The 20439-nt window shown below is 58.0% G+C and overlaps 1 protein-coding gene across 1 annotated transcript in view; it reads left to right on the plus strand.

Annotated features, from left to right (window-relative positions):
• Window positions 1-20439, plus strand: part of ACO2 (aconitase 2) — a 28435-nt gene that overhangs the window by 6423 nt on the left and 1573 nt on the right. Inside the window, exons 2-15 of the mRNA XM_040986760.1 lie at window positions 5131-5267; window positions 6546-6804; window positions 9639-9731; window positions 13182-13340; window positions 13499-13649; window positions 14487-14591; window positions 15255-15346; window positions 16928-17033; window positions 17515-17672; window positions 17775-17848; window positions 18210-18321; window positions 18996-19118; window positions 19261-19416; window positions 20013-20204. Coding sequence (XP_040842694.1) covers window positions 5131-5267; window positions 6546-6804; window positions 9639-9731; window positions 13182-13340; window positions 13499-13649; window positions 14487-14591; window positions 15255-15346; window positions 16928-17033; window positions 17515-17672; window positions 17775-17848; window positions 18210-18321; window positions 18996-19118; window positions 19261-19416; window positions 20013-20204 — 1917 coding nt within the window. The remainder of the gene's footprint in view (window positions 1-5130; window positions 5268-6545; window positions 6805-9638; window positions 9732-13181; window positions 13341-13498; window positions 13650-14486; window positions 14592-15254; window positions 15347-16927; window positions 17034-17514; window positions 17673-17774; window positions 17849-18209; window positions 18322-18995; window positions 19119-19260; window positions 19417-20012; window positions 20205-20439) is intronic.

The raw sequence follows: 20439 nt of genomic DNA on the forward strand, positions 1-20439 counted from the left end.
TTCCTTCCGATGATTCACTCCCCAAGTGCGCGCAACGGCCAGTGCTGAGCTGATCTGAAGGCAAGAGCCAGGAGTTTCTTCTGGGTCTCCCAAGCGGGTGCAGGGTCCCAAAGCTTTGGGCCGTCCTCGACTGCTTTCCCAGACCACAGGCAGGGAGCTGGATGGGAAGTGGAGCCTCTGGCGTTAGGAAACCTGACAGTCTGTACTGAACACATAAATAATAATGCATCTATCTGCACCCACACGGGCAGCAATGAAGTGGGTGACAGCTCAGTGACTTACACCATCCTCTGCTACTTCCCCAGGCACGTTAGCAGGGACCTGGGTTGGAATTGGAGCAGCCAAGACTCGACTGGCGCCCACAGGGTTTGACGGCCTTACAGGCAGTGGCCTAACCCATCACGCAACAATCGCAGCCCCCGCTCTTGAGTCCTGAAGTGACTGCAGAGGTCGGCTTTGGGCCTCCGCCAAGCATGGACCTGGGGCCTCAACCCCCAGGCCAGCAGGATCCGATTACTTGAGCCGTCCCATCACTGCTGCCTGTCAGGGTTGTTAGCAGGAAGCTGGGTTGGAAGCAGAGGCAGGATGTTGGGCACTCTAGCTGGGAACGCGGTATCCCTAGAGCAGTCTAGCTTGCTGCGCCATAAAGCTGCCATGGGTGTGGGGCAGAATGCCAGCACTGCCATCCTCTGAAACCACTGGAGGATGGCATTGCACTTTTATCTTCCAGAAAGGCTTCCCTGAGTGCTCACTTGTGGGAGCGTTGTGATGGGAGGGCTGCCTGGAGGAGGGAGAGCTGTTTGGAAGTTCAGACACTGTCCGCTTTCATAGGTATTGCCTAATTGTCTGTACTAGAGCTAAGGAACACTGGTCGATCATTAACTTGTCTTGTTCATTACTCTGTTAAGGTGAAGTGAATCTGCTCTGTATTTAACCCTGCTTAGCAAGGAAGAACTAGTTGATGGGAGAAATGACCTTTCTCTATTTTAACTAATTAATACTTACTTTACTTGAAAGTCGTTTTTGTAGAGAGAGAGAAGCAGAGACCATTGGTTCTGCTGGCTTCAGACTGGCTGCAAAGGCCTGAGCTGGGCCAGTCTGAAGCCAGGGTCTGCTTTGGGTCTCCGACATGGGTGCCAGGGCCCAAGCTCTTGAGCCATTTTCCAGTTGTGTCAGGCACATTAACAGGGAACTGCATTGAAAGTGGAACATCTGGCATTCAAGTTGGTGCCCATATGGGATGCTGACACTGTGGGTTGAATACTAGGTGGCTGTGCCACTGCGCCAGACCCTGCTGCTTGCTCCCATACAACTGTGAAGTAGTCCTGGAGGAGCTGCGTGGGTCGCCTGAAGTCTCTGAGCCAAACTGGGATTTATCTTGTTGGGACCAGTAGATTAGTGAGTGGTCAAGTTCTGTTGGTCTCCGACTCAGGCTGTGCTTAAGACGCTAGAGAAGCAGGTGGCTACTGTGGTGGGGTGAACCCTGAGCCTGGGGAGCACTGCTCAGTAGGTGAGCGTTAGTCTGACCAGACGAGTCTCCCTGGGAAGCTTAGCCTGGGAGGGGTCCCTCTGCGTCATGACCTGGATGGACAAGCTGGGGTTCATGCCCTGCATGTGTGGCTGATGCCCCGGAGGACCTGCTTGTGAGGACAAGGGGTGGATGGCTAGGACTTGCACAGACCACAGAAGGCCGGAGGCAGTGGGGAGGATTGGGCTGGACTGTTACAACCATTGGTTCGCGTGGAAGACAGGGCTGGAGGCAGAACTGCCAAGCAGTTGCAATGATAGGCATGTGTATAAGCTCATTGGGGCGATGGACTGTGCCAGACCCAGTACTGGCAAGCACACACAAGAATCGGGTCTGGGATCATCTCAGACGAAGTTTCTTTGGGGTCCCTCCAACTGAACTGCTGATCTCAGAACCCCAACCATGAAGAGACTATGTCAGCCAGTGGATTCTGAATAGATTTCATCGTGCTTGGAGTGACGAGATTGGCAGCAATTCAGCACTGTTGAACTATCAAAACTGCTTGAGCAGGACCGTCACATCGGGGACTTGGGATGGGTGGGAGACTGGGTGGGGCTTCTCCCTTTTGTTTTTCTTGTGATACAGGGGGGAAAAATTGTAATAGTGTGGAAACCACTTTCCTGTAGCCCTTGACCCTTTGTACCTTAATCAACTACATAAGATTATTTTTAAAAAAGGCTGGAGACAATCGGAGATGGGTGAGATTAGGTCAGGACCTGTGTCTGATTCTCTCTGTGGGTTTAAAGGCCCTAATCCCTAACCAGGGCCTAGCTCCAGAGCAGCTGATGAGGTGTCAGACTACGGATGTACAGTGTGTGTCTGCTGGGACGTCGTAGGCTGCTGCGGCCTGAAACAAACCCGCCACCCCTGGCACTGGCATGGCCATGGGCTGCTGCAGGCCTGAAACAAGCCCACCACCCCTGGCACTGGCATGGCCATGGGCTGCTGCAGGCCTGAAACAAGCCCGCCACCCCTGGCACTGGCACAGCTGGGCTGGTGTGGGCCTGGGACAAACCCTCCACCCCCCATCACTGGCATGGCTGTGGGCTGCTGTGGGCTTGGCCTCTGCCCCTGGCACTGGCACGGCCATGGGCTGCTGTGGGCTTGGCCATGGGCTGCCCCCTGGTGCTGGCACGGCCATGGGCTGCTACAGCATTCAGAGACATGGACATGCCATGGAGGGGCTGGTGGAGAACACCGAGGCCTCGGGTAGGTGTGTGGTGATGCATCCCATAACGGTTTAAACAGAGCCCTGGTTGAAGTCTTGACTATTCTGCTAGTGCATTCTGGGAGGCCGTGGATGATGGCTCGAGTGCCTGGAGCACTACCACTCCTGTAGGGGACCAAGGTGGAGTCCCAGTGTCCTCCTGTCTTCACCTTGCCGGTCTGGCTGTTGTGGTGACTGAGGGACCAGCAGACGGAGATGGATCACTCCGTGTGTGTCTGTGCCTCTCAAGCAGATGAACTTAAATGTTTCAGTAAAGGGAATGTCTGTAAGAATTAGAAAGATGTCTCTTAATGAATAAAAGAAATGCACTCCAGACAAGTGGGTCTGAGTTCTAGTTGTGCGAGGAACACACAGGACTCGTGTGTGAGCTTAGAGCTGCACGGTGACAGCAAAGGAAGAACTCCACTCGATGTTTCTGGCATCTCACAGGGCCCTGAGGGAGAGAGGGTCAGTTGTCCAAGGTCACCCAGGCAGTAGGCAGCAGCCCCGACTTACTCCTGCAGCTTCAGCTTCAGCCTGTGTGCCAGGCTGCCCACAGCGTGGGTGCAAACAAAGCGGTCGGAGGTGCCACTGCACGGCCAGGGCATGGCAGGCAGCTCCACCCTAGGTTTGCATGGTTGACGGCCGGGCGCCGTTTCATGACATAGTCTGTTATCATGGTGCCGGTTCAGATGGTGACGTGGAGACGAGAGCCTGGGGCGGCAGGCTCAGCTCTGCCTCACGTGCCGTTTTGCTCAGCCATGTCTGTGCCTGTTTGGACAGGCAGCCGCAAGTGGCTGGAAGGAGAGAAACCCCTCCTCCAGCTGTCATTTCTTTAGATTGCTTTATTCCCTGGCCTTGTGTGCCCTGTGCAGATTGTCACCCACTCCTGTAAAATGAACTATTGCATGGGCTGGTGTGCTGCTTCCGGTTAAGCTGCCGCCTGCAACACCGAGATCCACTCTGAGAGCACTGGTTCCACTTCTGATCCAGGTGCCTGCTAACATGCCTGGGAGACTTGATTGCAATTCCTGGCTGCTGGCCCCAGCCTGACACTCCTGGCAGCTGCAGCCCCTGGGGAGTGAACCAGCAGATACATATCTTCCTGACCTACCTTTCAAATAAGCAGCTTAAAAACTAAAGTTAACTGGTACAAAACATCCTAATAATGGCCTGCCTTCACGGCATGCTGAAGTGCCTGAAACAGAGACTTAAAACAACAGTTATTTCCCAGTTTCTGGCGAGAAATGTCTGTGTGGCTGCCCCTGGCCAGGGGCTGTGCAGGAGGCTGCTGCAAGGTGTCGTCTGCAGGGTCCGTAGGTTGGGTTGGGGCTGGAGTGGTCCCTGGTGAGGAGGTTCCTGCCTGTCCCTGCACGCTGGCTTGTGCTGGTGTTTGGCCTCTGTTCCTCTCTGGAGGGAGGGCTTGTCTCTCCCAAGACAGCATCATTGCCTAGACAACATGGTGGCTTTCTGCCCCCAGCAACCTGGGGACAGCAGGGGGCAGCTGTTTGGGGGGGACCAAGCCCCAGACAGCATGTGTGGTCCCAATGGGTTCAACAGAAGCCGGCCCTCCGCATCTTCTGCAGGTGGGAAATAATGTATGGAGGGCCTGCCTCCCAAGTCCCCTCTAGGTGGCAAACATCTGATGAATCTGACGCACACCAGTTACTCCGTGTGTGGCCATAAATGAGGTGGAGGCTTGACCCGAGCCCTCCAGGAGCGTCTCTGTGTGGATGGGACTTCAGCGAGTGATTTTCAACTTGAGAATATTTAACCTTCCCAGTACCCTGCGTGGTTTTTGTTGTTGCTTTCTTTTTTGTCTTTAGAGAGATGTCAGCTATAAGAGAGGTACCTTTTTATTATTTGAAAGGCAGAGAGAGAGATCTTCCATCTCTGGTGGCTTACTCCTAAAGTGGCTCCAGTGGCTGGGGCTGGGCCAGGCGGAAGCCAGGAACCTGGACCATCTTCTTTGTCTCCCACGTGGTACAGCAGCCCCAGCCCTTGGGCCGTCCTCCACTGCTTTCCCAGGCTGTTAGCAAGAAGCTGGATCAGAAGTGGGGCAGCTGGGGTTCCAGCCAGCACCCATGTGGCTTGTCAGTGCCACAGGCAGCAACTTCGCAGTGTATACCTCAGCCAAGGTCCACGCTGTGTGCTCTCTCTTCTGGGATGCAGACAGAGGGATTTCCTGTGGTGCTTCAGCTTACACGGTACAGCTTGACTCGGAGCCTAGCAGTCGTACCCGTAGATGTTTTACACTTGCTGCCACCCCAGGCGCTCCTCCTTATAGCTGCTGTGTGACACTTGAATTCCTCTACTTTCCCACCACACTGACCTGTCCCTCGGCTGGGCTCTGCTTTGAGTACTCCCCTGATGGTTGCTGTCCTCCTCTACGCAGAAGGCCCTGGGTGTGCGGCAGTACCATGTGGCCTCCGTCCTGTGCCAACGGGCCAAGGTGGCCATGAGCCACTTTGAGCCCAACGAGTACATCCGTTACGACCTGCTGGAGAAGAACATCAGCATCGTGCGCAAGCGGTAAGGCTGTGGGGCCTGCGGGTGCTGGTGCTGGCTCCCAGGGGCGGGGCGCTTCCACTGCCTGCTGAAGGGTGCTGGGAGATGGCACAGCTGCCGGGAATCAGAGGACAAAGGCCCCTGCCCAGGAAGAACTTTCCGGATCAGCGGTGGGACCTTCACCTTCCCTGCCTGAGTGGTCAGAAGGCTCGTGAGGCAGGCGGTGGGGTGGGCGGGGGAGGCGCAGGCTGCTGACCTGGGCCAGTCCCCCCAGGAGCCACAGGCCATGTGCATCTCCTGTAGGAAGGGAGGTGTGGAGGAGGGCTGGGCCTGGGACCGAGAGAAGCAGGAGGTGCTGAGCCTGTCTGCTCCCTGCTGGGCGAGGTGCTGCCTCCAGCAGGAAGAAGGTGCTGAAGAAGTTAGCCCTGTGGTCATGCACGCAGCATGGGAGCCTTATAGACCACGGAGCTGTGTCCTCGCCTCGCTGGTGGCTTCTCCCAGCTGCCGTGGCCTCAGTGTTTCCGTTCTGTAGCCAGGGAGCAGGTGCAAATGCAGGAGCCCTTTCCTGAGGCCACTCGACACGTGAATGCTGGGACCCCACGCGTGCTCCCACCACTGCCTTTCCTGGTGACTGCTATCCTCAGCTCCGTTCTCACGATGGGGCTGTCTTCACATCCCTCCACACTTCTGCCACCCAGGGGCCAGGCGTGGAATGCCATTTGGGCCCTGATAAGGATGGGCTCTGGGGCCCTGGAGAAGGAAGCCTGGGCTTGCTGTGCCTGGGAGCGGACAGCCATGTAGTCTGAGGGGGTGCGAGCATGTGGTGCCAACAGGCAGGCTTCAGGATGGCCAGGGTGCATCACCTGGTGTGCAAGGGACCCCTGGGCAGCCTGGGAGAAGTGGGGAGCTGTCCCATCTCCATGTGTGTGGGCCGGCCATGGCTGGGGAAAAGCAGAGAGCCAAGATCGGAATCAAACTGAGCTTGCTGCTAAGCGTGTTTCCTTCATGAACAGGAGACAGCAGAGGGACTGCGTAGGTGCTGATTAGGTCATAGTAATTACTATCCCAGAAAGGCAGACCTCCTGCAGCAAGGCAGCCCTGTCAGCTCTCCTCCGTCGTCATTCGCTTAGTCACCGGGCTGCCTGCAGCGTCTTGGGCTCTGCCGCGGCCGAGGCGCCCCAGGGAGCAGCGCCCATCTGCATTCCTGAGGTTCCCTCTCCCTGCCCGTCAGCGCTGCCATGTGCACGGTGGGCAGAAGGGGAACCTCCAGGACCAGGCCCTCCTCTCCCCTGTCCCCCCCAGGTTGAACCGGCCCCTGACCCTCTCAGAGAAGATCGTGTATGGGCACCTGGATGACCCAGCCGGCCAGGAGATCGAGCGGGGCAAGACATACCTGCGATTGCGGCCAGACCGTGTGGCCATGCAGGACGCCACGGCGCAGATGGCCATGCTGCAGTTCATCAGCAGCGGGCTGCCCAAGGTGGCCGTGCCGTCCACCATCCACTGTGACCATCTGATCGAGGCTCAACTTGGCGGCGAGAAAGACCTGCGCCGGGCCAAGGTGTGTAGGCGCAGGTGGGACATGAGCTGGGAGGCCAGGCCCTTGCGTTGGCCCACAGGACGTTCCCTTTGGGTGGTCCATGGTCTGTGCTGTGTGTGTATGTGTGTGTGTAATTTATTTATTTGAAAGGCCGAGTGAGGGAGAGATTTACATTCATTGGTTCTTTCTGTAAATACCCGCATTAGCCAGGGTCGGGTCAGACCAGTGCCAGGAGCAGAGAACCCAGTCCAGGTCCCTACTTGGTAACAGGACTCAGACACGCGAGTGGCCACCTGCTGTCCCCGGAGGCCACGTGGAGGCCAGAGTTAGGACTTGACAGAGGCACGCTGGAGCAGCCTAACCAGCCCTGGCCTTCATCAGTTGGGGGTGACATTGTGGCACGGGAAGTTAAGTCAGCACTTGTGATGCCAGCATTCACAGCCCGGGCCCGGAAGGCAGTGAAAGGCAACCCAAGTCCTTGGGCCCCTGCCAGCTGCATGGGAGACCTGGATGGAGCTCCTAGCTCCTGGCTTCAGCCTGGCCAGTGGCTGACTATTAAGGGCATTGGGGAAGAGAACCAGCGGCTGAAAGATCAGCCAAATTGTTCCCTTCCTCACCTTCAAATAGATGAGGGGAAAATCTAGAAATACTGCCAGAGTCCAGCCCCAGCTGGGTTCAGAACTCGCGAAGGGTGCGTGGATGAGGCGCAAAGAAAGAAACAGACGGACCACTAGGAACTCTTGATCATCATAATGGACCACACACAAAAGCTGTCCGCTTTATTTATACAGAATCAGTCAAACTCTGGCTCAGACTTTTTACGTCATGGTCAAGTGGGTGTTTCTAAAGATAACTCTGCCATTTGTTTCACCTAAGGCTAGGATGTTAACCACCTGGTGCCTGGCACCTGGCGCCTGGCTAGGAAAAAGTTCTCAATAGATGGTGCATATCAATCACTAACACATTCCTACCACAATTACTCTACAGCTTGGTCTTGAGACAGTCAAGGAAGGAAGGGACCTAAAAGATCAAAGAAAGAGGGAAAGAATAGATTCCACTACACCTGAGGACAGAACACCCTTGATTAGCATAGGATCAAAAGGGGAGTTAGCACCCTTGAATAGCATATTGCCACAGGATGCAGCCATAACAGCAATAACAGCTTTTTGGCTAAAAAACGGCAACAGCAACATCAGCTTCTAAGTTCCCATTGATATTTAACAGTAACTCTGCAGAGGCAGACAATGCCTAAATAGATTACAGAATTCTCAGCGGGGTTGTCCGGTGTCCATGCAAAGGGAGGCAGAGCTGCATTCAGGTGTTGTAGAGACATCCACCGGGCCTTGCCACACAGCGGGACATTCCTTGCGGCCTTGCCTGCAAAGGAACGATACTCTTCACACCTTCCTGTCTTCCACATCCATCACATGGACCCCAGCAAAATACCATTTGCTTGTGTGGAGCTCTTTAAAAAGTACAGAGAGTCTTAAAGTTATTGTTAGCCTTGAGACCCTGGAGGTCTGTTCTGTCTGTTGATAGGATGAGGTGCAGCCACTGGGCTGTTACTGGGGACATGTGTGTGCTCATGCCTGCTCTCAGCAGCCACACAGCGCCACTGTCAGGACCCCCTGCGGTCCCGGGGGTGTGCCCAGGGCTGAACCCTGACCCCAGCTCCCATGATGGTGCTCTCTGTTCCTGGCCAGCCCCCTCGGGGCCCCTCTTTCTCAGTGACCCTGGCTTAAGCAGTAGAAGTGGCTGTGTGCTACGCCTGAGAATGCCCCCCTTCAGTTCCTGCCCCTTCTCCTGATGCCTTTGTGTGATTCTTGGCAACAACTGGCCTCCGTCTCCCAGCCCTGGGCCTCTTCGCTCTCTACCCTTGCAGTGGGAATGGGCACTCTCCACGGTGGGGCCCTTGGCAGGAGCTGAATGCTGGCAGGGTCATGGCTCGGCTGGCATGGAGCAGGGCTGGCATGGAGCAGGGCGTGTGATTGGAAGTCCTCGGACCCCCGGGGTCAGTGAGGTTCGCGGGGTCTCTCTGGCCCTTGGGAAGCCCTCGGGGCAGCTTTCCTGTTCAACCCTTTCTCATCAACTTGTTCTGTGCCGGGCACGGTGCCAGGTAATCCCTGTCCTGGCTCTGTGTGTGTCACGCAGTCCCCGTGGGCAGAGGTCCCAGAGTTAGGAGTGTGTTAGGAAGGAAAGGGACAAGACTTTGTGAGACTGTAAGGAAGAGATCTAATTTAGATCTTTGAGGATGTGACACATGGGGGTTCTTCAGCAAATTTGTGAACTTAAGTCATTTGGGGCCAGCGGAATGGCTGCTTCTGGTCATCTCCCCCAATAAGCGCTGTGGGGCTGCCGGGCTGCCTGCTGTGAGGCGCTGGTGTTGCTGTCCTCACTCACCCTGCAGCCCAGCACAGCCCCTTGCTCCGAGTACCAACCTCGCGACGGACTGATTCGTAAAAGGCACAGCCAGCCTGCTCACAACTGACCAGAGAGAGATCATTCAGGGTCCCTGGGCTGCGTGCACCTGGGGTGCGAGCCGGACCTCGGAAGGCTGTCGGCCGGTCTGCAGCTCAGTGCAGAGGGTGCCACAGGGCCGGGAAGCTCAACTCCTGCTCCAGGGCCGGGGCGGGGCTCATCTCCTGACTCCTGCTTTGAGATGCTGGCATCCACCGTGTTCTTCTGTCCTGGGTCACTCTGTGTTGCCCACAGAGACCAGGCTAGGGCAGGGACAATTCCAGACCTGTACTCCTGGCTGGGAGCACACCCTTGGGTCTCTGAGGGAGCTCATGGCAGGGGGTCCCGTGGATACACACCGTGTCACTAACACTCTGGTTACTGATTTATCTTCATAGGACATAAACCAGGAAGTGTATAACTTCCTGGCAACTGCAGGTGCCAAGTATGGCGTGGGCTTCTGGAGACCTGGGTCTGGGATCATCCACCAGGTGAGACGGGCTCAGCTCTTCCCACGGGCACGGGAAGACAAGGGCGGGGAGGACAGCTCGCTCTTAGGCACTGCCTCTTTTTAAACATTAGTTGTCACCATTTCAAGGTAGATGGTCTCATTTTCTGTGTGAGGAATTCAGATCCTCCTGACCCCCCAGGTCAGTGAGGCAGCTCTTTCTGCGCTTTCTCCAAGCGTCCGCCAGCATGGAGACTCCTGCAGTGGTGTCATGGTGTTTTTTTGTGTGGTCTTTCCCAAGTGCGGAGTGGCTGACAGGCTGTGTGTCCAGGTGATTTGCTAGGATCCTGAGACACGGGGAGGCTCATCTACCTGTTCAGGGATGCCACCTGGTGACTGTGGGGCAGGGCTGGTGCCAGGCGGCGTGACCTGGAGCCGGGGCTGGTGCCAGGCAGAGTGACTAGAGTGTGGGCTGGTGCCAGGCGGTGTGACCTGGAGCCAGGGCTGGTGCCAGGCAGAGTGGCTGGAGTGAGGGTTGGTGCCAGGCGGTGTGACCTGGAGCCAGGACTGGTGCCAGGTTGTGTGGCTGGAGTGAGCATTGCTCACGTTCCTGTCCCTGCCACCACCATAGAGTTCTTGTCATCTCCTCGGGCTCCTTGGGGGCACCTTCCTGGCACTCGGCAGGGTGGAAGTGACTATGTCTGGGGCACATGTGCCTGGGGCAGCCAGGAGTTTTCCTGGGTTCTCCCCAAAGGCTGGCTGTCCCTTTAGGTAGACAGTGTGGCCTGTGCAGGGCAGGTGTGTGTGTTTCAGCAACGGGGTGCTTCACTTTCATGCAAGCTGACCATTAGTGCCACTCGCCTGTGTGTGTGGCTTTGTACCATCTGTCCTGTGTATGACCCTCTCCTGTTCCTCTCCAAGGTGACCCTTCTCCCCACCCCCATCCTGGCCCTGCTGCAGACCTGGGTCCAGAGGAGCTGACTCAGCCGTAATCTGACCCGCCTGGGCTCTCAGCTCCACCCTACCCAGCTGACCCTTGCTTGGAAGGGCTGCCTGGGCTTGGCAGGGCACCCCTGCCTGTGGACCAGAGCACTCCCTGCAGCCAGCTTAGGGCTCAGGTAAACCCCGCCTTGGGGTTCTAGAGGCACCCATCAGGTGTCCCCCATGCCACCTCAGGACAAATGAGGTGGACTTTTAGCCGCCTCCTGGGCCAAGCTTGGGCTGTGAGTGATAGCGTGGCACTTCACAGCTGCCCTGGCCACTTACTGGTCAACGTGCACCTTTCAAGAAAAGATTCCCAGGGACCAGGGGCCTTCTCTGTGGATTCTACCCCGCTTATACATATATACATACATAAATATATATATGGTTTATTTATTTTGGGCTCAGCGCAATGACTCGGTGGCTGAATCCTCACTTTGCACATGCCAGGATCCCATATGGGTGCCAGTTCGTGTCTTGGCTGCTCCACTTCTCATCCAGCTTCCTGCCTATGGCCTGGGAAGACAGTAGAGCCTTGGGACCCTGCAACCATGTGGGAGACCCAGAAGAAGCTCCTGGTTTCAGATCAGCTGAGCTCCAGCCGTTGCGGTCACTTGGGGAGTGAACCAGTGGATGGGACATCTTTCTCTGTGTCTCTCCTCTCTGTAAAATATGCTTTTCCAATAAAAAATAAATATTTTTTTAAAAATGGTTTATTTTACTTGAAAGAGTCATGGAGAGGGAGAGACAGAAATGAATCTTCCTTCTGTTGGTTCACTCTCCAGATGGCCACTATGGCCAGAGGTATGCTGATCCGAAGCCCGGAGCTTCTTCCAGATCTCCCACATGGGTGCAGGGTCCCAAGGAATCAGTCCATCCTCCACTGCTTTCCTGGGCCCTAGCAGGGAGCTGGAATGGAAGTGGAGCAGCTGACGCTCGATCTGATGCTCTCATGGGACGCCAACGCTGCAGGCAGAGCGCTAGCGAGCTGTGCCACCCTCCCAGACCTTAGTTCTCTGCATCCACCTTGAACGCCCTGATCCCCGTGGACCTGGCTTGCCCTCCTCTGTGAAGCCTTCCAGGCCTTCCCTGCCTCTAGCCTCGGGCTCCCTTGTGATCCTGGATGGGACACCCTCATGTGTCCCCAGTAAATACCAAGCGCCTTCTCCAGTGACCTGTGCTCTGTGGGACGGGGCTGTGGGTGGGGTGGGGTGTGTGTGTAGATGGCTGACTTCGGGTTTAGGTTCTGTTAGGCCTTGGTCCAGCCTGACATCCGCTCCACCCTTCCCTTCTTAGTATCAGTCCGTCCTGGGGACGTCCCTGCCACAGTGGCCATCCTCTTGACGCTGTCCGCGGTCCTCAGGCCTGGCCCAAGCCCTGACTGACCGAGGCCTTGAGAGCCATAGGGATTAAGCAATTCTGCATCTTTGTGCTTGGCTGGCGCGCAGGAGGGCCAGAGAGGGGAGCCGGGAGCAGTGAAGGCCCTTCATCCCACCAGCCGGAATGGCACCCGGCCTTGTAACCCTTAGCATCCCCGAAAGACAAGGTTCCTGGGGCCTGGTTGAATGCCCTGGGCAGGTGCCTGCACCGAGGGACAGGCCCTGGGCTTCTGTGACGCTCTGGGGAGCCGCCACCCTCCAGTTAGTCCTAGTCTCGGGCTCCGATCCCGCTTCTCTCCAGCTTCCAGCCCCCTGCACAATTCCATCTGAAAGGAAGTGTGGCAGTGTTACAGGGCAGCACTTGCTCTAAACTCTTGGGAGGAGGGCCGGGGAGGGGTGAACCCTCCAAGTCTGTATCGTGGGGGAAGAATTGAATTAGTTAAATTTTGTGTCTGCTGTCCCAGACACAATCCTTTGATTAGCATATTCACTCCTGGGCATTGGGCTCAGGCCCTTTCTGAGAGCGTGTAGCCCTGCAGAGCTGCCTGGGCAGTAAATTGTTGACCACACCCTTCTCATCCAAGGTTTTTGGGGGGAATACCTCCACAGCTACCCACCTCCGCCCAAGACCCTGCATGCTGAGTGCCATGCCTTGCTGGAGGGACATGGGAGCTGGGCAAAGGAAGAGGCAGCTTCCCGGTTCCGTCTGTTGTCCTCAGCTACCTCCAGGGTGTGGGGGGACAGCACCATGCTTCTGTCCTGTTCAGCGTGGAGAAGCTGGCTCTGTGCTGTGCTCCCTGTGTGCCCAGGAGGCTCACTGCACGCCTGGACAGGGTGGCAGATGGGCTGGTCCGTGGGGCGCACTCGTGTTTGTGTGCCTGGCTCCGGCTGCAGCAAGGGCTGGGATGGAGCGGTGTTTCCATGATGGGTGTGAGGAGGCATGTGCAGGCCGAGACCGCGCGACACTGACTCCGTCCTGGAGAAAGCCTGTGTAGGCCAGGGCTGCCTCACTGTCCTGCCAGGAGTGCTGCTGCTCAGGTGTCCACGTCATCGCGGATGGCCTTTCAGAACTCTGTGGGACTTTCCCCCCATATGCCGAGTCTCTAAGCTTCAGACCTTGGGTTCTTTTTCAGATCATTCTGGAAAACTATGCCTACCCTGGCGTTCTTCTGATTGGCACTGACTCCCACACCCCCAATGGCGGAGGCCTGGGGGGCATCTGCATTGGCGTCGGGGGTGCTGATGCTGTGGACGTCATGGCTGGGATCCCCTGGGAGCTGAAGTGTCCCAAGGTGAGGGGCAAGAAGGTCTCATTCGGGCCTAGTCCCCAGGGGCGGTTGGTAGCGATGTTTAGAGACTGGGGAACTAATTCAGACTGAGACCTCCTGGGGTGAGAGAACAGCCACACCCCAGCCCTGCCTCCTGGGTGGCACGTGGCTCTCCCCGGCAGGTGATCGGCGTGAAGCTGACCGGCTCCCTGTCCGGCTGGACCTCGCCCAAGGATGTGATTCTGAAGGTGGCAGGCATCCTGACGGTGAAAGGCGGCACGGGCGCCATCGTGGAGTACCACGGGCCCGGCGTGGACTCCATCTCCTGCACTGGTGAGGAGCCTGGCTGTGGCTGGAGTGCTGCCTAGCCTCGGGTCAGGCTTAGCGAGGGCCAGGGGCAAGGAGGGAGACGTGATCTGCCTTGCTGAAGACCCGCCCGGCAGCCGCGTAACTTCCTGGAGCCTCTCAGAGTGGGCACTTTTGGCTGCATCGTGACCATGGCCCTGGGCCTCTGTGGGTGATCCACAAGGACCCGGAGAGGACAGGAGTGGTGGCGGTAGCAGGCACTCGGAGCTTTGGTCACAGAGCGACCTATGAGCCCCTAGGCTGGAGTTTGAACCCTTTGGATTGGGGGCTGTGGCTGGGGCCCAGGAGTGGGTAGGGGCCAGCAGCCCCCCCTTCCGTCCTGGCAGCCAGGCTCGGGAACCTGTGGAGGTATGGAGTGGGCCGCATGCAGTTCAGATCTCCCAGCTGCCTGCCTCAGCTCGCCAGCCCCGTTGCAGCCCTGCCGTGGGAAGTGGCTGACAGGCTTGTACCTGTGTCTCAGCGCCCCTGGGGCCGGGCCTCTGATAGTGATGGGACCTGCAGGGGCTGGCCAGTGTGTGTGCCACTCTGGACCCCAACAGTCATCCGTCTCTTCCTGGGAGGCCTGTGACCTCAGTGTCGGAATCTGCCTCATTGGCTGTGTGGCACCAGCTTGAACGTGTCTGAGGTCCTGCACCTGTGGGGTGGACATGGGAGCCCAGGACACTGAGCTCTGTGGCCCTGCTGCCACCAGTTGGCCCTGTGAGCCAGAGAGGACATGGCTCAGCTCCCCAGCAGGGAGATATATATGCCCATCCCCCACCAGCTGCTGTGCCAGCCCCACAGGCTCTGTTCCCCCACCTCCAGGCATGGCCACAATCTGCAACATGGGTGCCGAAATTGGGGCCACCACATCGGTGTTCCCCTACAACCACCGGATGAAGAAGTACTTGAGCAAGACGGGCCGGGCAGGTGAGCGGGCAGGGCCCCAAGTGTGGCTGCAGCTGGCATGGTGCCTGCCCACCTGCCTGGGACACAGCACCACCCCTGGAGTCTCCAGATGGGCACCAGGAGCTGTGATTTATTCCTGGTGGGCTGGTGTGATTCAGGTCTCACCGCAGACCCTGGTGGGTGGCAAGCTTGGCAGGGCAGCTAATGGCTGGTCCCTCCTGGCCTGGTCCCTGGTGCTCCCTAGAGGAAGCTGGGGAAATGGCCTGGGTCTCTTCCATTTGGCGTTCCTGCCACAAGGAGGGAAGGAAGGAGTGGTCCCACTCACAGCTTGGCTGGAGCCTGCGCAGGGAGGTGAATGCGGTCCGCAGGGAGAGCGCAGAGCATGGTGCCTCTTTCCAAGGAGGCCCGTCACTCCTGCTCAGGCCCAGTAGCTTGGACTGAATGCCGCTCACCTGCTGGAAGCCCTCCTGCCCTGAACCTGGCTGTCTGCCCCCGCATACCCAGCTCATGGCTGCTTCACCCCATGCTGAGTATCCAAGGGCAGACACAGGGTCTGTGCCCCATGTGCCCATCAGCTTCCAGGAGGTGGTGTCTGGCAGTGCCCCTATGCTGGCTCAGGAATGCCTGGGTGGCATCTTGGACCCTTTCTGACTCCCTGCCCAATGCCCACCCTGGTCATTCCAGACATCGCCAATCTAGCCGACGAGTTCAAGGATCACTTGGTGCCGGACCCTGGCTGCCATTATGACCAGCTGATTGAAATTAACCTCAGTGAGGTGTGTGTGGGGGGTGGTTCCACGGCTCTCTTGGGGGGACACTGCACTGGGGGTCCACGGTGGAGGCCTGCTTCCTGCCCAGCAGGGCTCTAGGTCCTTGGCTCCACAGTGAGCCCACAGACTGCTACATGGACCAGGTGAGAAGGGAGGCAGTGGGGTAGGGGAGATAGGGCCGAGTGGAGGGAGGAGGAACCCAGACACAGCATGCCCTCATCCCGAGACCTGCAGGTCAGGGAGCAGGCCTCATCAGCCTGCCGTCCACTGCACTGTGTGGACCCCAGCTGAGTCAAACCTGAGGCAACTGCATGTGGTGTCAGCCGTAAACGCCAACCAGTGTTGGTGCCAGCACTTCTGAGTGGTTTGCATTTGTTGATGTAAGCATTGGGGGTTTTTGGTTTGCCTTTTTTTTTTTTTTTTTCTAAAAAAGATTATTTATTTGAAAAGCAAAGTGACAGAGCAGAAGAGGCAGAGAGCGCTTCCACGCTCCATGGTTCACTCCTCAGGTGCTCACGACAGCCAAGGCTGGGTCAGGAACTCCATCCAGTTCCCATGCGGGTGGCAGGAACCCCCAAGTAGCTGGGCCACCCAAATGTGCTATCAGGGAGCTGCATTGGAAGCCGACTAGCCAGGACTCAAAACCAGGTGCTCCAGTATGGGAGGTGGATGCCCCAGGTCGCAGCTGGCACTCTGCACTACAACGCCTGTTCATTACTTTTAAGGAAATATTTTAGCCTAATGAAATTTTATTTGAGCAGAGCAAAACAAAAATGTGTGAAACAAGTAGTTCCCAGAACCACAGCAGGTTCTGAGAGCTCCAGTCGGCACTGACTTGACAGCCTTTGTAGAAAACACTTCTTAAGCAGGTGCACGGTAGTGAGCCCTTCAGGTTCACGGGCTAATCATTCATGGCCAGGGCCTGGCATGATGGCCTAACGGCTAAAGTCCTCGCCTTGAACGCACCGGGATCCCATATGGGCGCTGGTTCTAATCCCGGCAGCTCCACTTCCCATCCAGCTCCCTGCTTGTGGCCTGGAAAAGCAGTTGAGGATGGCCCAAAGCCTTGGGACCCTGCACCCGTGTGGGAGACCTGGAGGAAGTTCCTGGCTCCTGGCTCCGGATTTACGCAGCACTGGCCGTTGTGGTCACTTGGGGAGTTAATCATTGTATTGAAGATCTTCTTCTCTGTCTCTCCTCCTCTCTGTATATCTGATTTAGCAATAAAAATAAATCTTTTTTTAAAATCCATTCACAGCCAGTGTGGAGGAGCTGTGCAACAGCGCGCTGCGATTCCAAAGCAGCAGAGCGTGGAGGTGCATGGCCTGTCCCCCCAACCCCCTGTGCCTCGGCCGCCTCCCAGCTGGACCACCCTAAGCAGGACGTGGTCCTCCTGAGCCTGGGCTTCTTGTCTGCTGGGCACCTAGGTCCAGCCTGGGGGTGCCCAGGGGCTGGCACGCAGCAGTGCCCCTGATGGCACAGATGAAGAGCCGCTGCCAGCTCCAGTAGGAGGACCCTGGTGAGGCTGTGAACACCAGCCGTCTGCCCCACCCAACTCTAGGCCCCTCTCGCACTCTGCTTCCTCAGCTGAAACCGCACATCAATGGGCCCTTCACCCCCGACCTGGCTCACCCTGTGGCGGAAGTGGGTGCTGTGGCAGAGAAGGAGGGCTGGCCTCTGGATATCCGAGTAGGTAAGTGCACAGGTCTTGTGCCAGCCCGTTGGCCGTGCTTACTGCACACACTTCCTAAAGCAGGCACTCTGAGAAGGTGTGTTATTTTCAAAAGATTGCTTTGTAAGATTTATGTATTTGAAAGGGAAAGGTGGGCCTGGTGGCATGGCCTAGCGGCTAAAGTCCTTGCCTTAAACGCACCGGGATCCCATATAGGCACCGGTTCTAATCCCGGCAGCTCCAATTCCCATCCAGCTCCCTGCTTGTGGCCTGGGAAAACAGTCAAGGACGGCCCAAAGCTTTGGGACTCTGCACCTGTGTGGAGACCCGGAAGAGGTTTCTGGTTCCTGGCTTCGGCCTAGCACTTCCCCAGTGGCTGGGTCATGAGCAGTGTTGGGCGGCTCCTAACGCGTCCCCCTCATGAAACAGGCAAATCCTTTTTTGTTCAAGTCCAGGTGGTCTGAGGTCCACTGACCCTTAATCACTACCCATAATGCCCCAGGTCTCATCGGCAGCTGCACCAACTCAAGTTACGAGGACATGGGGCGCTCGGCAGCTGTGGCCAAGCAGGCGCTTGCCCACGGGCTCAAGTGCAAGTCGCTGTTCACCATCACGCCAGGCTCCGAGCAGATCCGCGCCACCATCGAGCGGGACGGCTATGTGAGTGCTCGCAGCCCCGCACCCTGTCTCCCGCACTGCTGGGCGCCCCTCCTTCCCATAGCATCTGCCTGGTCTGACAGTGCCTGCCTCCTGCCCCCGCAGGCCCAGGTCCTGAGGGATGTGGGTGGCGTCGTCCTGGCCAACGCCTGCGGCCCCTGCATTGGCCAGTGGGACAGGTGAGAGGGGCCCTCTGGTGGGACAGCCATCCCTTCTGTGCCCGAGAAACGAAGCGGGGCTTTAGCGATATGGAGAGCAGCCTCAGCCCGAGGCCGCTGTCCCTGGGGCTGCTGGCCTCAGACGGCCTTGCAGGTGCCCCTGGATGCAGCTGGAAGGGGAGGCAGAGGCTCTGGGCTTGAAGCTGGGCTGGTGGACATAGCTGGGAGCCTGAGCAAGCCACCAGGCTCGACCTGGCCGCTGCCCTGTGTGACACGGTCCCGGGCTCCTGTGCACTGCTCTTTCCCACCCCTCCGAGTGCCGCACGCGAAGCCTCGGGCCTCAGGCCGGGCCGTCCTTAACCGTGACTTTGTGGCCCGGCAGGAAGGACATCAAGAAGGGGGAGAAGAACACCATTGTCACGTCGTACAACAGGAATTTCACAGGCCGCAACGACGCCAACCCGGAGACCCACGCTTTTGTCACGTCCCCAGAGGTGAGGCTCCCTTGTGCAGCCTCGGCCTGCTGACCACACAGGTCTGCCGACTGAGAACCACAGGCCTTCCCGCCCTGTCCCTCTGCTCTGGCTGGAGGTGTATACCTAGTAGTCAGGGCGCAGGGAGAGTCCCAGCCCTGCCTGTCACAGTGACCATGTGTGCTTGGCCAGCGCGCCGAGCGCCAAACCCAGGATCTAGTGGGCTCAGAGCCGCGCCGCAGTCAGGCCCAGGCATGAAGGACGATCTGGAGAACTTCCGTGCACAGCTAGAGAGCTCTGCTTGCTCGGAAGCCAACATTTCGTTGGCCTTTAGAGCCAGGAATTGTTTTCAAAAGGTCTCGCAGTTGTGGCACTGCTGGCTCTGTGCCCAGCCAGCACTGCCCCTGGCTGGGGCTCCAGGAATACTTTGGTGGAGGGGCGAATGTCCCCTCGGTTTTCAGTGTGCTGTCCATGTGGAACCAACTGCAGCAGCCCTTCCCTGCCAGGCCCACGATGGGACAAAATGACACTGCAGGCCCAGTGACCTCAGCTCCCAGCGACAGTCCAGCCACTCGGGCTTCCTGGGACGCCGCAGAGGTCACCCGGCTTTCAACCTCCCAGACTGGCCTTGCACTGGGCAGGGAGCACCCTGTGGTATTGGATGCTAACTAGTGCACCGGCCACCACCATTCCAGATTGTCACCGCCCTGGCCATCGCGGGAACCCTCAAGTTCAACCCAGAGACCGATTTCCTGACGGGCAAGGATGGCAAGAAGTTCAAGCTGGAGGCCCCGGATGCAGATGAGCTTCCCCGCGCGGTGAGCTGCTGCCACCTGCCCTGTGCCCTGCCTCTGCCCAGGGCCGTGGCCAGGAGAGCAAAGCTGCTGTGCCCCGAGAGGGAGGGCTAGGCACGTGTGGGGAGGGAGGACCTGCCCACAGCATCCCTGTCGCTGGCTGTAGGAGTTTGACCCTGGGCAGGACACCTACCAGCATCCCCCGAAGGACAGCAGCGGGCAGCGCGTGGACGTGAGCCCCACCAGCCAGCGCCTGCAGCTGCTTGAGCCTTTTGACAAGTGGGATGGCCAGGACCTGGAAGACCTACAGATCCTCATCAAGGTCAGGGCCCCTTCCTGCCTGGAGGGCGGCAGCCAAGGGGAAGGCTGGAGCGGGGAGATCGGGCAGCTGGGTGTGCCTCCTCCACAGCCTGCTGGGCAGAGCTGGACACTTGGCCAGCCAGCCAGGCCCAGGCCCTGCCACAGCTGTGGATGCCATGTGGAGCAGACCCCCACCCCTGCAGTCAGGATCCTGTTTGGGAACTGAGCAGGTCTCATACCCCTATCCGCCTTCTATGTCCACTAAGGGTCTGTAGGCAGTCGGCCACACAGCCAGTGACAGATGGTCACAGTAGGTCACTAGGGGACCAAGCACGTCCCCAGGATTGTGTGAGTCCAGCTTAATTGGTCAAGCTTCGGGCTTGGGCTTTTCTGAGCTGAACAAGGCTGAAGGGTGAGCAAGCAGCTCCCCCTTATAGTGGCTGACCCTGGAGGCCACGGACAGGCGGGGGGCAGGGAGGTTATGCCCTCACTGCCCGAATGGCTCAGTGACTAAATCCTGTCCAGGCCTGGGCCTCTGTCTGCCTCTGGAAGGCGGCATCTCTCCCATTATGCATGGCCTGACCTTGACCACCATTCCCTCTTGTCCTCTCCCTCAAGGTCAAAGGGAAGTGTACCACTGACCACATTTCAGCTGCTGGTCCATGGCTCAAGTTCCGTGGGCACCTAGACAACATCTCCAACAACCTGCTCATTGGGGCCATCAACATTGAGAATGGCAAAGCCAACTCCGTCCGCAACGCTGTCACCCAGGAGTTTGGCCCTGTCCCCGACACTGCCCGCTACTACAAGGTGTGTCCATCAGTGGGACAGGCACAGGGAAGCGGGAAGGGGTGGGGGAGGAGGCCCGGGCCCAGGGAGTGGGGCTCAGCTCAAGTGCATGGCAGGTGCAGAGCAGCCATGCCTGGGAGGACCCGCAGGAGGTGTCTGGCCCAAGAGGGCTAAGACCTCATGAGGCAAGAGATGGCAGCCAGGGAGGAAGGGGCCCCAGGAGCCCCAGCAGCAGAGGGTGAGGTCATGGTCAGGC

Source organism: Ochotona curzoniae, unplaced genomic scaffold (assembly GCF_017591425.1).
Source record: "Ochotona curzoniae isolate NIBS_2020 unplaced genomic scaffold, NIBS_Ocur_1.0 contig_1014, whole genome shotgun sequence".
Taxonomy (NCBI): Eukaryota; Metazoa; Chordata; class Mammalia; order Lagomorpha; family Ochotonidae; genus Ochotona; species Ochotona curzoniae.